Raw genomic sequence first — 15,771 nt, forward strand, 5'->3', positions numbered from 1 at the left:
CTGTAGAAGTTGTCCCCCCACTTGAGCGAGCAGGGGCGCCTTTTCATAAGGAGGCTTTAGTATTTTGTCTTGTAGGTTTCTTCCCCCAGGACTTCTTTTGTCCCTGGGGTTGACCCTGAGGTTTACCTCTTGAACTTGAAGGCGGAGGCCATCGTGACTGCCTGGAGGCAGATGCCCCTGGCACTGGAGAAGGAGCTTGTTTAAATGAAATACGTGTACTCCTCTTCTTAACTGGTAAAAGGGTACTTTTTCCACTAGAAATTTTTTGTTTGTATTTATCCAAATCATCCCTGAACAGCTTTTCACCGTGAAAAGAAAAACTAGCCAGGAGCTTCTTGCATGGCGCTTCGACTGACCAATTTTTCAACCATAAGATTCTACACATATGCACCAGCCCAAGCGTAAGGCAGGAAGCCTGGAGAATAAAATCCCTCATGGCGTCTAATGAAAAACATAAAGCCCCTGGTAGCTCGGCTAAATCCTGGGCCTGCTGATCAGGAATAACCTTGAGCACCTGTTTAGTCTTGGTCTCTCAAGGATTGACATATACAAATTGCTGCCAGCGCAGGCCGAGTCACTGAACCTGCCAGACAAAGTGCTTTTTAATAGGAATTCCAACTTCTTATCCATTTCAATCCCTAAGCATTTGAGCATTGTCTACTGGACAAGTCATACTTTTATTCACAGAGGATATACAGTAGGTGACCGCGATATTGTGTCAATCTCGCCGCTTCTATCGGCGAGATTGACACCCTACGAGCCCCGTCGCGGGAGCCAGCGCCGAGCTGGCTCGCATCGGGAAAGGAAAAATGTTTCTTTTCCTTTCCCGATAAGCATCAGTCACCGCTGGCCGGGTTCACACTGGTGCGGGGATCCGAATTGGATTCCCGCAATACCAGGCACTGTTGTTTGGTATGACTCCTAAGGGAGAACTCCACGCCAAATTAAAAAAAAATGTCATGGGTTCCCCCTTGGGAGGCATATCAGGCTCTTAGGTCCGGTAGGGATTTTAAGGGGAATCCCCTACGCCGAAAAAAACGGCGTGGGGTCCCCCCCAAATCCATACCAGACCCCTATCCGAGCACGCAGCCCGGCCGATCAGGAAAGGGGGTGGGGACGAGCGAGCGCCCCCCCCCCCCCTCCTGAGCCGTACCTGGCCGCATGCCCTCAACAAGGGGGGTGCCTTGGGGAAGGGGGGGCAAGGGCCTCTTCCCGACAACCCTGGCCGTTGGTTGTCGGGGTCTGCGGGGGGGAGCTTATCGGAATCCAGGAGCCCCCTTTAATAAGGGGGCCCCCGGATAGCGGCCCCCCGCCGTATGTGAATGAGTATGGGGTACAATGTACCCCTACCCATTCACCTGTGAAAAAAATGTAAAAAAAACACAACACACAAGGGTTAAAGTAGTTTATTGCACAGCTCCTGGGGTCTTCTGTCTTCGGGGATCTTCTCGCCAGACTTTCTTCTTCGTAGCCGCCCTCTTCTTTCGACTTCGCGGGGTCTTGTCCCCCTCTTTGGTTCTTCTTGGCGGGCCATCGCTTCTTCTTCCAGCTCTTTTACTAGCGGTGGCCCAGTCTTCTGTCACCGCCGCCACCGCCTTCCGTTCTTCTTCTTCTTCTAGAGATGTTGACTCGATGCTTTCTCCGGCCGCAATGCCAGGGACGCGGTGTGCGGCGACTTATATAGGGACAAGGGGCGGGGTCACCGGTTTATGTCACATGGTGACCCCGCCCCCTTACGATGTCACACTGTAAAATCGTAAGGGGGCAGGGTCACCATGTGACATCAACCAGTGACCCCGCCCCTTGTCCCTATATAAGTCGCCGTGCACCGCGTCCCTGGCATTGCGGCCGGAGAGAGTGTCGAGTCAACATCTCCAGAAAAAGAAGAACGAAAGGCGGTGGTGGCGGTGGTGGTGGCGGCGGCGACAGAAGACCGGGCCACTGCTAGTAAAAGAGCTGGAAGATGAAGCGGTGGCCCGGCAAGAAGAACCGAAGAGGGGGACAAGACCCCGTGAAATCGGAAGAAGAGGGCGGCGACAAAGAAGAAAGCCGGGCTCCTCCGCTAGCAGAAGAGCTAGCAGAAGATAGCGGAGGAGTCCAGTGAGAACACCCCCGAAGATGAAATACCCCCGGAGCTGTGCAATAAACTACTTTAACCCTTGTGTGTTGTGTTTTTTTTTTTTACATTTTTTTTCACAGGTGAATGGGTAGGGGTACATTGTACCCCATACTCATTCACATAGGGTGGGGAGCCGGGATCTGGGAGCCCCCTTATTAAAGGGGGCTCCCGGATCCCGATAAGCCCCCCGCCCGCAGACCCCGACAACCAACGGCCAGGGTTGTCGGGAAGATGCCCTTGTCCTCATCAACATGGAGACAAGGTGCTTTGGGGTGGTTCCCCAAGAATCCCCCCCCCCATGTTGAGGGCACACGGCCTGGTATGGCTCGGGGGCGCTCGCTCGTCCCCACCCCCTTTCCTGACCGGCCGGGCTGCGTGCTCGGATAGGGGTCTGGTATGGATTTTGGGGGTTACCCCACGCCGTTTTTTCGGCGTAGGGGATTCCCCTTAAAATCCCTACCAGACCTAAGGGCCTGGTATGCCCCCGAGAAGGCATGCAGGCTTCATGAGTGAGGCGACATTATCGCCGCTCTCTCGCTCTCGCTACTATAGGAAAATGACATTTTCCTATTGCAGCCAGCGCAAGAACCAGAGCAACGGGATCGCGCTGGTTGGAGAAGCCTGTCACCGGGAACCAGCGCGACAGTGTCGCGCTGGAAACACAATAATGGCGGCACCTACTGTAGCAGCATCAATTGCTGGTATCCCCCACTTTTTAGGGACTTTTTCCTCCATAGGATAAAGTGTTGAAAACTTTTTAGGAAGGAAAAATTGCTTATCTGGTTGATCCCTCTCAGAATACATAATCTTTTCCAGGAATGGATGGACAGGAAAGGCATACACAGCTTGAGGCTTTAGCGAACCCAAATGAAGGTGGCTTATCAACCGACTCAGTTAGGGGTAGCATAAATGTGTAACGGATCATTTCAGTAAGAGATTGCACCATCAATCTTTCAGATTGTGCAGCTGATCCTTCTGCATTTGACCCCTCAGAAGGGGAGTCATCAGCCTCTTCATGGTCCCCTGAGAGAAATTTGTCTCCTCCCACCCCCAGTTACTCAGTTTGAGGGTACTGGGTAATGGAAGGGGACCTGTCACATTTTGTCCCACACTGGGATGTAATTAAAGCTGCTAACCTTTCTTCCAAACCTATCATGGCTGAGGAAAAAATCTCTTCAGTAATATAGACAGGGGCTGCACTGTTGGAAACAGTTGCAACATTTGATGGCCCTGATGGCTCACTCTGACCAGCCACCTCAGATTTCTCAGGGGAGGATGCCATTGTGGAGATGAGTTTAGGCTTTTTTGAGCTTTGAGCCCTTTTTTGGGGTGATTCTACCCCTCCTTCTGACCATAGCCCGATGCAAAAATGCAGAGGTAGTACCAGAAGAAATTGCACCCACTGCTTGAGCAAATAGTCCAGCGACTGCCGCTGCTATTAGTGCTCAGCCTGGTGCTTTAGTAAATGTGCCAAGGGAATGCCTGTGTCACCACTTACATGCCCCTTTTTGCTCTTGTGTCCCTCTAAAAGCTGCAGTCAGCAAAATGGAGCTTTTTAAATGTACTCCCACGCTAAGCCACGCCCTCTCTGTATTCCCACCGCGCCCTTCCTCTTTTTTTAAAAAGAGCATTTTCCCGCACGAGGGCCTCTGATCCAACGGGATTGGTGTGTGTGTGTGGGGGGGAGGGCAGCGAGGAGGAGAGCTGACAGAACCCCCGTGCAGAGGCGGTGGAGAATGGAGCGGCATCCGCCGATCATTCTGACTCCCCCCTCTATTCAGGGAGAGGTGGAGAGCTTTTGTCCAGGTGGGGGTGTTTTTGGAAACCCCCCCAATATCTTACCGGAGGCTTGGGACTGCTAATCGGATGGAAGTCTGCAGCTTCTGCTGATACAGAGTGATCTGACCAAACCATGACAAGGTACATGCTCTATGCAGCCCCCAGTGGTGAATTTTAGGCATGACAACATTTACTTTTAAAGGAGACAATTCATAAGAAAATGAAATTCCTTAGAAATCCCCACTTACCTTTCCCACCGCAGGGATTCTGTGGTAAAACCAACAGACCCAATCTTCACACCTCATGGTGGACTCCGTTAAAAACCTTCTGGAACCGGGGCCCCTTTTTATCAGGGGATCCACACTCCTGGATCCATAAAGCATCCCACTAGGAAAACTTTATGGCTGAAAAAACCAAAGCGCTGGATCCTGGGGTCCAGCTCTCTAAAAAGAGAAGCGTTATGGACCAAACCTCACTTTTTCTGCCACGAGGCCCGGGTACCATTCAATTCGGCCTAAAAAGACACTTTGAATGGATCTGATTGCATAGCCTGCCCCAGCAAAGAATATTCCAGTGGATCTGAGCATAGCACATCTTTACTCGTAAGCAACTCTTTCTCTGTCCTTGTTGCAGATTTTTCCTCGCTTCATTTCTGGAAATGAGGATAAATCTCCCTAACCAATCCCCAGAATATCAGTAAAGACCTGACAGATTACCCACTTAAGGACGCGCTTCTTTTTGAGATGTGGTGTTTACAAGTTAAAAACAATTTTTTTTTTGCTAGAAAATAACTTAGAACCCCAAACATTATACATTTTTTTTCTAACACCCTAGAGTATAAAATGGCGGTCATTGCAAGACTTTCTGTCACACTGTATTTGCGCAGCGGTCTTACAAACACACTTTTTTTGGAAAAAATACACTTTTTTTTAAATTAAAAAAATAAGACCACAGTAAAGTTAGCCCAATTTTTTTAATATTTTGAAAGAATATATTACGGCGAGTAAATTGATACCCAACATGTCACACTTCAAAACTGCGCCCACTCGTGGAATGGCGACAAACTTTCACCCTTAAAAATTTCCATAAGCAATGTTTAAAAAATTCTACAGGTTGCATGTTTTGAGTTACAGGGGTCTAGGGCTAGAATGATCGCCCTCACTCTACCGATCGCGGTGATACCTCACATGTGTGGTTTGAACACCGTTTACGTATGCAGACGCTACTCATGTATGCGTTCGCTTCTGCATTTGAGCTCGGCGGGACGGGGCGTGTTTAAACATTTTTTTTCTCATAGTTATTTTACTTTTTATTTTTACACTATTTAAAAAAAAAAAAAGTCACTTTTATGCCTATTACAAGGAATGTAAACATCCCTTGTAATAGAAAAAAAGCATGACCTCCTAAATATGAGATCTGGGGTCAAAAAGGCCTCAGATCTCATATTTACACTAAAATGCAATAAAAAAAAAATGGCCCTTTAAGAGCTTTGGGCAAAAGTGAAGTTTTGACGTCGCTTCCACCCTGCAATGTTATGGAGACGGGTTGGGGCTATCTTCCCCCTCATTCGTCTTCATGCCCAGCACCGACGGCTCCGGTAAGCAGCAGAGGCATCAGAGTGTGGCGGGAGGGCCCGTCTCCCACCACCGATAAAAGTGAGCTTGCGGAAAATCCGCCGCAGACAACTCTTATCGGAAAGCGGACCGCCAGCTGAAGAAGAGGATTCGGGGGTTATGGCAGCTAGCTCCTGTCATAACAACGATATTCCTCTTCGAACTTAGGACATATATTTTGGCGTGTGGCGGTCCGTACGTGGTTAAATCCTTCCCCACTCTGTCCAAAACGAAAACAGTTTTTGGAGCTTTAAAATATAATGCGAGTACAACTTATTTTTTTCTTCTTTTTTTTTTGGAAGTGCATATATAATTTAGCTGTGCATTTAAGTTCCTATCTACCTCTCTAACCACTAGGAGATACTGTAAAGCAAGGGCAATGAAATAATCACTGTAGACACCTGTATTATGTGTCTGCTTACCCTATAGAAAATGCTTGTGACATATGCATTTTCCCCCAGAGAGAAAGGTTTGCATTTACTGTAAAATGCTGTGTCTATACAAAAAGGTCAGAAGTAACTGACGATAACTTTATAGTTGTCGATCATTGAAATGGGGGGAAAAAAAGGAAGTACTTCAATGTCAATGAATGAACATGATTTGTAATGCATATAATTTGCAAACCCACTTGTTTCATTGCCTTTTCGCCTTCCAATACTATATTGATCAGAAAGATGGAAATATTCTATAACAAAGGATATCTATTCTTCCCAGCCTTCTTTGTGTGTCATATCCAGAGAGATATTACAAGGAAAGGACCTGCAGTAATTTTAACATTTTTGACATTTTGTTCTGGGTTATTTATAGTTAGTCATACTACAAATGAATGCATATAATGTCTGATATTGATGCCAGTCTGTAAATCAGCTCTGTACACTTCAAACATCTGTTGGCACTCTTTTTTTACAACTTTAAGACATCTAAAATTTGGGGAAGTAATCGTCCTAATCACAGTATAAAACATTTATAGAGATCTTTGACCCTCTCATTAGCTATAGCTTTTACACTGCTTGCTTGGAACTGTCAAGTAAAAGTCAAGATTATGAAAATGACCATTTATTTTATTTTCTGGACATAAAAGCTTTTATGAGTCAACTTAACTGGTCATATTTCAAATCTAAAGATAAGAAAGCATGAAAACCGTATGACGTATCCTGTATAAATGCCAGTTTACATTACAAGAGGGATACACTTGACACAACTAATTGGTCTTATTTATGTGTATTATTTCTTTAAATTATTATGCAAAAGTCTAGAGCGCTTTAAATTAAAGCAAAAAATAAATTTTGGTTCCACCATTGGATATGACAAGAAAGACTAGTTTTGAAATACAATGTAAAGGTACACATTTCTACATACACATATGTGCATGTATAGGTAGATAACACACACCTTTTGTATTTGTGCGCATAAAGATCATATGCATGTACCCCAATATAAAGAAATGACATTCAGAGGTTAGTTAAAAAAAGGAAATATAGCTCTATATGAATGCTTGGATTTATAGACAACAGGCTTTGAATTAAAATAAAAAAATCTGGTTTTCATCTCAAAAAAGGAAAATAATGAAGAAATGTACCAACTTAGAACATATTCCAGAACTGCTTAGTAAAACAGAGCTTATCACTCTCATTCAGGTAGCAAAGGTTTGGCAGAGCTGGTGCTTTGAGGTTCTAGGTCTATGATAACAGGAATTCAAATACAGGCACAGTCCAGTTTGATGGATCAAGAAACTCCATTAAAGCAAGATCCCTCACAGAAGAACACACAGAAAGAAACTGCTCTTCTACTGTTGTTCTGGGGTTATTTTCACTCCTTGATTACTGCCCTGGGAACTGTTTCCCTCCATTTTTTTTTCCTTTTTTGCTTTGATTTTTCGCGCTAACGTAAAAAAAGCATTTCCACATTAAGATTGGCCTTTGGACTAGTCTCCTTAAATTTATTTCCATGTTCGAGTGCCAGCTTTTCCCATTCTCCTTAGAAACTTGCCGTTTTTGATTCACGTCACATTTGTTTCCAAGAATCATTTTTCAACATCAGCAGAGGCATGCTCTTCAATATTTCATATGCAGTTTTTATATTGTTGAATGACTTTTCATTGGTAATATCATATACCAGCATAATACCCATTGCTCCTCTGTAACATGCCGTTGTGATTGTACGAAACCTCTCTTGTCCAGCAGTATCCCATATCTGTAGCTTAATTCGCTCGCCACCTAATTCTGTAGTTCTGGTTTTAAAGTCAATACCTATGGTGTAGATGAAGGTAGAGTTGAAGTCATCCTCTGATAACTGCATAATATCCATACCATCGCAGCCAGCATTGATAGGCTTATAGTTGGCTCCGGCTCTCCTAATACGACCACTTTCTCAGGTTATCGGTTATCGGTTGTCTACACAGACCTGCTCTTACATCCAAGGCCACGAGTGACTCCTTTATCTCACATGTATTTCTTTGTTTCTAGATTTTACCAATTGAGACAAAATTACACTAGGCTTAACTACTTTATGCACAGTCAATTTGAATATACTTGTACTTTGTGCTCTGTAAATCATTGTACAATTAGTGCTCAAACTTATTGTATGCTTTACTTTTATCCAAATAAAAGTTTTAGTTGTGGGAAAAAAAATATATAAATGTTAAACAAAATACAAAAATCACTTCAATTGCTGCAGCTGTATACCCCTTATAATTGTAAAAAATATAATTTGCTTAATGTATTGTACAGGACGCCGTGGCTGGGTCCTGGAAGGACGCTATATTTCCCCTCTGTTTGGGTTGTGGTCTTTTTAAATGAATAAAATTGATTAACCCACCTGTTAAGGGAGTGCCTTTAAAAAACAAGACAGGAAGTGGTAGATGGGTGTGGAGGAGTGGAGAACACATGGTGGATGGTGTTTGGTGTTTGTTTTAGGTTGCAGCAACTGAAGTGGACAGCAGTGTCCTGTTTGGAAGGCTCCTGGCAGGGGAAGCTACCTGCCATCAAGACCAAGCTCTGTTTCTGATAAAGACAGCTGTTCTGGACTTTGCAAGTCGGTGAGACTACAGACCTTTTTCCTTTTGTTTTTGGCTGCTGTAAGCTATTTAAGTTTAATAAACCCTTTGCTGTGTGAAAAGCCTGTGTCCAGCGATCTACCTGGTCCCCCGAACATTACAGTATTAATTGGTGTGTTTTGTATCTATTATGCCGCGTACACACGATCAGACTAATCCGGCCGTGTGTGGGCTCCGGCTGACTTTTTTTCCCCCAAAAGTCAGGCGGACTTAGAAAGTAGTTTTGACTCAAAAATTGTCTGTGCACTAGTCGGCCGGACTTTTGAAATGAACGGACTTTCCCGCACACGGCTGGCCCCATCACCTGGTATGGACTTAAAGGAGAAGCCCTATGCCGAAAAAACGGCGTGGGGGTCCCCCACAAAGTCCATATCAGACCCTTATCTGAGCACACAGCCCAGCCGGTGAGGAAAGGGGATGGGGACGAGCGAGGAGTGCTCCCCCCTCCTGAGCCATACCAGGCCGTGTGCCCTCTACATGTGGGGTTGCTTTGTGTTGATGAGGGCAAGGACCTCTTCCCGACAACCCTGGCCATTGGTTGTCGGGGTCTGCGAATAGGGGGGCTCATCGGAATCCGGGATCCCCCTTTAATAAGGGGGCCCCCAGATACCTGCCCCCCACCCATTCACCTGGTGAAATAAAAATGTAATTAAAACACAACACAAGGTTTCAAAATAATTTATTGCACAGCTCTGGGGGTCTTCTTCTGTCTTGGGGGTCTATCCGCCGGACTCCTCCGCTATATTCTGCTAGCTCTTTTACTAGTGGAGGAGCCTGGCTTTCTTCTTCGTCGCCGCCCGGGGGTCTTCTTCCGACTTCGGGGGTCTTGTCCCCCTCTTCGTTTCTTCTTGCTTTAGCTCTTTTACTAGCGGTGGCCCGGTCTTCCGTCGCCGCCGCCGCCTCTTCTTCCGACTTCAGGGGTCTTGTCCCCCTCTTCGGTTCTTCTTGCCGGGCCTCCACTCCTTCTTCCAGCTCTTTTACTAGCAGTGGCCCGGCCTTCTGTCGCCGCTGCTGCCCCCTTCTCTTCTTCTTCTTCCTTGAGATGTTAACTCAACGCTCTCTCTGGCCGCAATGACAAGGACGTGGTGTGTGATGACTTATATAGGGAAAATGGGCGGGGTCACCGGGTGAAGTCCCCGCCCCTTATGTCACAGTCCCAGAGGACAGTGAAGAGGAGGGGCGTATTATGCTCATAATTACCAGCAGAAAGGTAAATATGTATAATCTTCCTTTGCAGGGTGTTTTTATTTCAGTTTCAGTTACCTAATGACTGTGTCACTTGGTGGCCATAGAAATAAAGGATGGGCCCACATATTTTCTTTCCCTGTTATTTCCCTGATGTTGTATTAATCTAACCAGTGAATAAATCAAACACATTAACAGATCAACCTTGGGATCAAACAATGTTAATTAAAGCTGAAGTTTATGTATATTTTGGAACCACAGCTATCAAATGACTATTTGTTAGCATAACGGGGAAGAATTAGAACCTCTGTCGGGTTTTAATTGCTTTTTGCATTTCATTTGAAGATGGCCTGTTACAGTGGCTGAGGGTAACCCAGACAGAAATAGTCAAAAAGGCTGTAACACCTTTCTGTACTCAACCATAATCCCTATCCCCTATAATTAACTTATTGCCTACAGGCCCACAACTTGTAGCCACCAAAACTTTGATTTGTTTCTGTTTGACCTCTATATGTATCCAATGTAACCAATGTAATTAGTTCATGCTTTCCTCCCAATTTCATGGAGGCCATTTCCAAATGCAGAAAGATTTAATGCGCAGATAGTAGGTATCTAAGGGATACCTTCTTTAAGTTAAAAGTGTGTGTGTATATATATATATATATATATATATATATATATATATATATATATATATATATATATATATATATATATATTACACACACACATATTTATATTTAATAAAGTATCAAGTACTATTTTTTATTATTATGTCTCTGCTGATGTCTTTTTTGGTTGGTGGTGTTAGGGCTAAAGGGATGTTTTATTGTATTTGAAGTATAGTTGTCTTATAAAGACATTTCCTGCTTTATACAAAAACTGAGCCTTTGATTAAGGTTTAGCAAAACAGAGACTTGCTGCTGTGGGAACAGTACAATTGTCAGCCTTCACTTGTGACAGTGAAATTACAGCCTGTCATTGTCAGCACATTGATGCTCTTGCTGTTGTTTATGAAAATAGCACATTGATATCAGCCTTCTGTGAAATCTGTTTCAGGGTGCCACCTTTTAGACTAAAAGCTGGCTATACATTAGTAGAATTTATTTCTAATTTTTTGGTTTTCAGAAGGATTACTTGTTTTTCTAATGGATATGATGGGGGTCAAGCTGAAGTTAATTTTTAAGTGACAAGAAAATTTGCAGAAGCAGGATGGAAATTTTTTCTTGAATGAATTTCTAACTGTGTTTGCGGTTTTCGTTCGGGGAATTACATTCATTCTAAAATTGAATGTTAAAAGCAAATAACATTTTGACATACACGTACTTGTGAATGACATTCGTCCGATTTTTGTACAAATGTTTGTACAAATATTCGTACAAAAAATTGTTAGAAAATCTACTAGTGTATAGCCAGCTTGAATTAATGATAAGCAATGTTTCAGTCAAGCTGCAGTGCTCTGGCATCTTTATGTAACCCTATTAGCTAAAGCTTTTTAGACAGTAGAGCCAAATAAGGTATGTATTAACAGTGTCCATAACTTAAATATTACAGCTGAGGTACCTTACTGCCCTTCTCTGCATTGCAATCCCAATCCCAATACAGACTGCACCAGTCTATGCAGTTCTATTATTTGCAGTACAAGCACACAGTTGTGGCTCAACACTTATCATTATTTATCACAACCTTTTGGGTCCGCCCCTGTAGCCAGTTTTTAATACAGGTACTCGCCCTATGGTCCATGCTGACAGACTTCAGTTTGTAAAGTAAACGTTTGTGGGGAACTGTATCAAATGCCTTTGCTAAATCCAGATACACCACATCCACCAGCCTTCCTTTATCTAGATGGCAGCTCACTTTCTCATAGTACAATAATAGATTGGTCTGGCAAGAACAATCCATCATGAATCCATGCTGATTACTATTAAAGGAGAAGTCCAGCCTGAGCTTTTTAGGCTGGGCTTCTCCTGTGTCCATTTTTCAGCGGAGAGAGGTCTGAAGTCCGCTCATTGCTGACATCATTGCCATCAGTCGAGGCAGCGTGTCATCCCGGCTTCCCAAGTCTGGATCCGCCAGCTGCCTTGATTGATGGCAATCTCAGCAAGACACTGAGACAGCCGTTCCCTGCCCCTCCACAGCTCAGTGCTCTAATGAGCGCGGAGAAGCAAACCAGGAGCGATGCTGTCTGACAGTCAGCATCACTTTGCTCGGGGAGGAATGAGAACCGAGCCATCGGTGGTGTTCAGTGGCTCAGTTCTCAGTGCAAAGATGCCAGGGGACAGCTGCAGCATCGGTCTGATGCTCCATCCACCTAGATAAGTATGATTAGCAGAAGAAAAAAAACATACTCCTCTTTTAATGATACGGTTTTCATTACTAAAATCTTGGATATAGTCTCTTATCATCATCCCCTCCAATAGCTTACAGATTATTGATGTTGGACTGACTGGCTTGTAGTTTCCAAGGATATATCTCGACCATTTTTTAAATATTGGTACCATGTTGGCTTTTCTCATCAGCTTGTACCATTACAGTCAGTAAACTGTTCATAACAATTGTGAACCACAGTCTAGCTATCACTTGACTGAGTTCCTTAAGGACCCTTGGATGCAAGCCATCTGGTTCTGGTGACTTAAGTTTTTCAAGTCTATTTCTGATACTGGCTTCTGTTAGCCATGAGGGTACATTATGTTACATGTTATTAACATTACAGTCTTGGTTAATATAGCCCCCTTTTTCCTTTGTGAAAACTGAGAAGAAAGCATTTAAAATATTTGCCTTCTCCTTGTCTCTTGTAACCAAATTCCCTTCATCATCCTTTATGGGGCCAATATGCTCTGGTCTCATTTTTTCACTGTTAATATGTTTTAAAAATTTATTGGGGCTTTTTTTTTTTTACTCTCCTCTGCTATGTGCCTATTGTGGTCTATTTTAGCTGACCTGATTGCGCTCTTATATTTCTTATTGCATTCTTTGTATTGTTGGAATGCTGACACTGACCCCTCAACCTTATATTTTTTGAAGACCTTTTTTTTGCTTTTATATGCATTTTTATGTTAGAATTTAGCCACCCATGATTAATTTTAGCTCTTTTAAACATATTTCCCTTTGGAATGCACTGGCCAATACCTGTTCCTAGGATATTATCCTATTTAATATCGTGTAGCAAAGAGTGAAGCTATGGGAAGTTGTCTCTTTTGAAATTCAGTGTACCGTATATACTCGAGTATAGGCCGACCCGAATATAAGCCGAGGCCCCCAATTTACCCCCAAAAAAACTGGCAAACTTATTGACTCGTGTATAAGCCGAGGGTGAGACATGCCTGTCCATCCCTGTGTGTGTGTCCGTCCATCCCTGTGTGTCCGTCCATCCCTGTGTGTCCGTCCATCCCTGTGTGTCCGTCCATCCCTGTGTGTCCGTCCATCCATCCCTGTGTGTGTGTGTGTCCATCCATCCATCCATCCCTGTGTGTGTGTGTCTCCATCCATCCATCCATCCATCCCTGTGTGTGTGTGTCTCCATCCATCCATCCATCCATCCCTGTGTGTGTGTGTCTCCATCCATCCATCCATCCATCCCTGTGTGTGTCTCCATCCATGTGTGTGTGTGTGTGTGTGTGTGTGTGTGTCCAGCCTACCTTTGTCCCGAGCCTCCGTCCCGTGCCTTGCCTCCTTGCCTCCATCCCGTGCCGTGCCTTGCCTCCTTGCATCCGTCCCGTGTCGTGCCTTGCCTTGCCCCCGTCCCGTCCCGTGCCGTGCCGTGCCTTGCCTTGCCTCCGTCCCGTGCCCTCTTCGTCGGCGGCCATTGTAAAGTTCAAAAGCTGCGCCGCCGCCTTCGCCTGTGATAGGCGGAACACTGAATTTCCCAGCAGCCTGTGTTCCGCCTATCACAGACGTCGTATCATCCTCGTCCGTAGTACGAGGATGATACGATGTCCGTGATAGGCGGAACACAGGCTGCTGGGAAATTCAGTGTTCCGCCTATCACAGGCGAAGGCGGAGCCGGAGGCGCGGCTTTTGAATAGAATGGCCGCTGTCTGTCTGCTCGACACGCTGATCGAGCGGGCAGACAGCGATGACTCGAGTATAAGCCGAGGGGGGCACTTTCAGCCTCAAAAAAGAGGCTGAAAATCTCGGCTTATACTCGAGTATATACGGTACTTGTATTACCCTTGTGCTTCTTATTTCTGTGAATTATACTGAATCTAATTAACCTGTGACCACTGTCTCCCAAGTTGTCACATATTTCCACATCTGTGATCAGGTCTGTGTTGTTTGTAATGAACAAGTCTAGTAATGCATTATCTCTTGTTGGTGCATTCACCAACTGAACCATGAAATTATCCTGCAAGACATTTAGGAAATGGCAAGCCTTTGATGAATGGGCAGTTCCTTCTGCCCAGTCTATATCTCAATAATTAAAATCCCCCATTATAATGACATTGCCCTGCCTTGCCGCTATTCCAAGCTATGATAGGAGGTCTGCCTCCCCCTCAGGTTAGGGGGCCTGTAGCATACGCCCAGTATTACTTTGCCATTATCTTCCAAAACCTTTGGAGCTCACCCACAAAGATTCCACCTTCTCCCTAGCTCCATTAGGAATGTCATCCCAGCTAATCTGTACTAACCCATACCAGCTGCTGGGTTTTGTCATGTGTTATTGGGCTCATAGTTTATTTATTTCTTGTCCATTGAGGGACACAGCCAGCTACACTGGAAGAAACCATTTCTTCAGCTGGGTTTTATAAAAGAATAACACAATTTTTGCTAGCTTTTTTTACTTATTTTTTTTCATTCTTATTTTTTTCATCATTCAAGCCTGTTCTGTTTATTTGTTACTGAAGATGTCTCTCTGATTGCAGCTATCTGGCTTGGTCATCCTCAGCCCTGTTTTTGGAGTACCGTATCTGGACCCCGCAGGACTAGATGTTACATGGATAGCCTGGAAGTGACTTTTGGGCACTGGATCCTGCACGAGTTGCTTTTGAGACTTTGTTCTCAGAATTTGGTTGTTAAGCACTTTCTAATTTGGCTGTACAGGGTACATCAGGCTCATGCTTTGCCGAGGGCCCTAGGACTTCTTGAAGCACCACTTCTGATGGTGCTGATATCTGTAGCCTGAAGTCCTATTGCTTTCTGCTGTTGGAGTCTGTTCTGTGCTTGGAGTCATCTTTAGCTCCATTGGTTATGGCTAGAATCTCTTCCCTTTCAGCTGGGGTTTTTATTACGGCCATGGGAGCCTTTATGGCCCAAATTGCCAAGTTATTTGCTGACTCAGCTCAGACAAGCTCTATAAATTCTGGACTTTGAAGTTTTTAGAGAAAAGAAGACTGCAGATAAACACATACAGATTTCTGTATGTAGGAGGATGTTTATTATCTCTGTGTATGACCTGAGGCTATTCACTTCACTGGGTATATGTAAGGGTTTACAACCACTTTAAAAATAATGTAGAGTTTTAATCAGTAAATTGGAACCTTATTAGGATTTCTATAGTTAACAGATATAACATAACATAGTGTATGTATAACATATAACATGTGTTTTTTTTAATAATGTATTTTAAATATTGTAGCTATAGACAAGAAGCTGCGGTGGCAAAGGAGGAGAATCAAGATGGCAGTAATGATGATGTTACAGACCAGCCTCTTAGTGGTAAAAAAAAGGTAAATGTGTTTGAAAAATAGCTAAATATATTATTCACTACTTACCATTACTTGCTTAAGGTGTAGCCCTCCATTCCATTCTTATCCTTACCTGTCCGAAATCCAGAGATGTCACCTTTAAAGCCACAAAGCAGCTTGTCAAAATATTCGAAGCTTGGCCTACACATACAACATAAACTCCCCATTAAAATCCTATGTAGAAGTCATACTTCACCTCCAGCCTTTCCATGGGATTAAATGAAAAGCCCACAGTGCATGTGTGGGTCTGGCTCAGAAGATTTTGATAAGCAGCTCTGTACCTATATGGGAAATATCTCTCTGGACAGGTGAGTATCAGACTGACAGGGGAGTTTG

General features: G+C 44.2%; 1 protein-coding gene and 1 pseudogene across 2 annotated transcripts in view; one reads left to right on the top strand and one right to left on the bottom strand.

Moving 5' to 3' along the window:
* The window catches only part of CFAP46 (cilia and flagella associated protein 46), a 328,406-nt gene that overhangs the window by 172,518 nt on the left and 140,117 nt on the right, over positions 1-15,771 (top strand). For both annotated transcript variants that reach the window (XM_077455243.1, XM_077455242.1), the window contains one exon: positions 15,327-15,417. In XM_077455243.1, coding sequence (XP_077311369.1) covers positions 15,327-15,417 — 91 coding nt within the window. The remainder of the gene's footprint in view (positions 1-15,326; positions 15,418-15,771) is intronic.
* LOC143930706 (ras-related protein Rab-8A pseudogene) lies at positions 6,552-7,995 on the bottom strand (annotated as a pseudogene).

The sequence above is a fragment of the Lithobates pipiens genome, unplaced genomic scaffold (genome assembly GCF_037356315.1).
Source record: "Lithobates pipiens isolate NorthernLeopardFrog02 unplaced genomic scaffold, aLitPip1_a1.2 Scaffold_25, whole genome shotgun sequence".
NCBI lineage: Eukaryota > Metazoa > Chordata > Amphibia > Anura > Ranidae > Lithobates > Lithobates pipiens.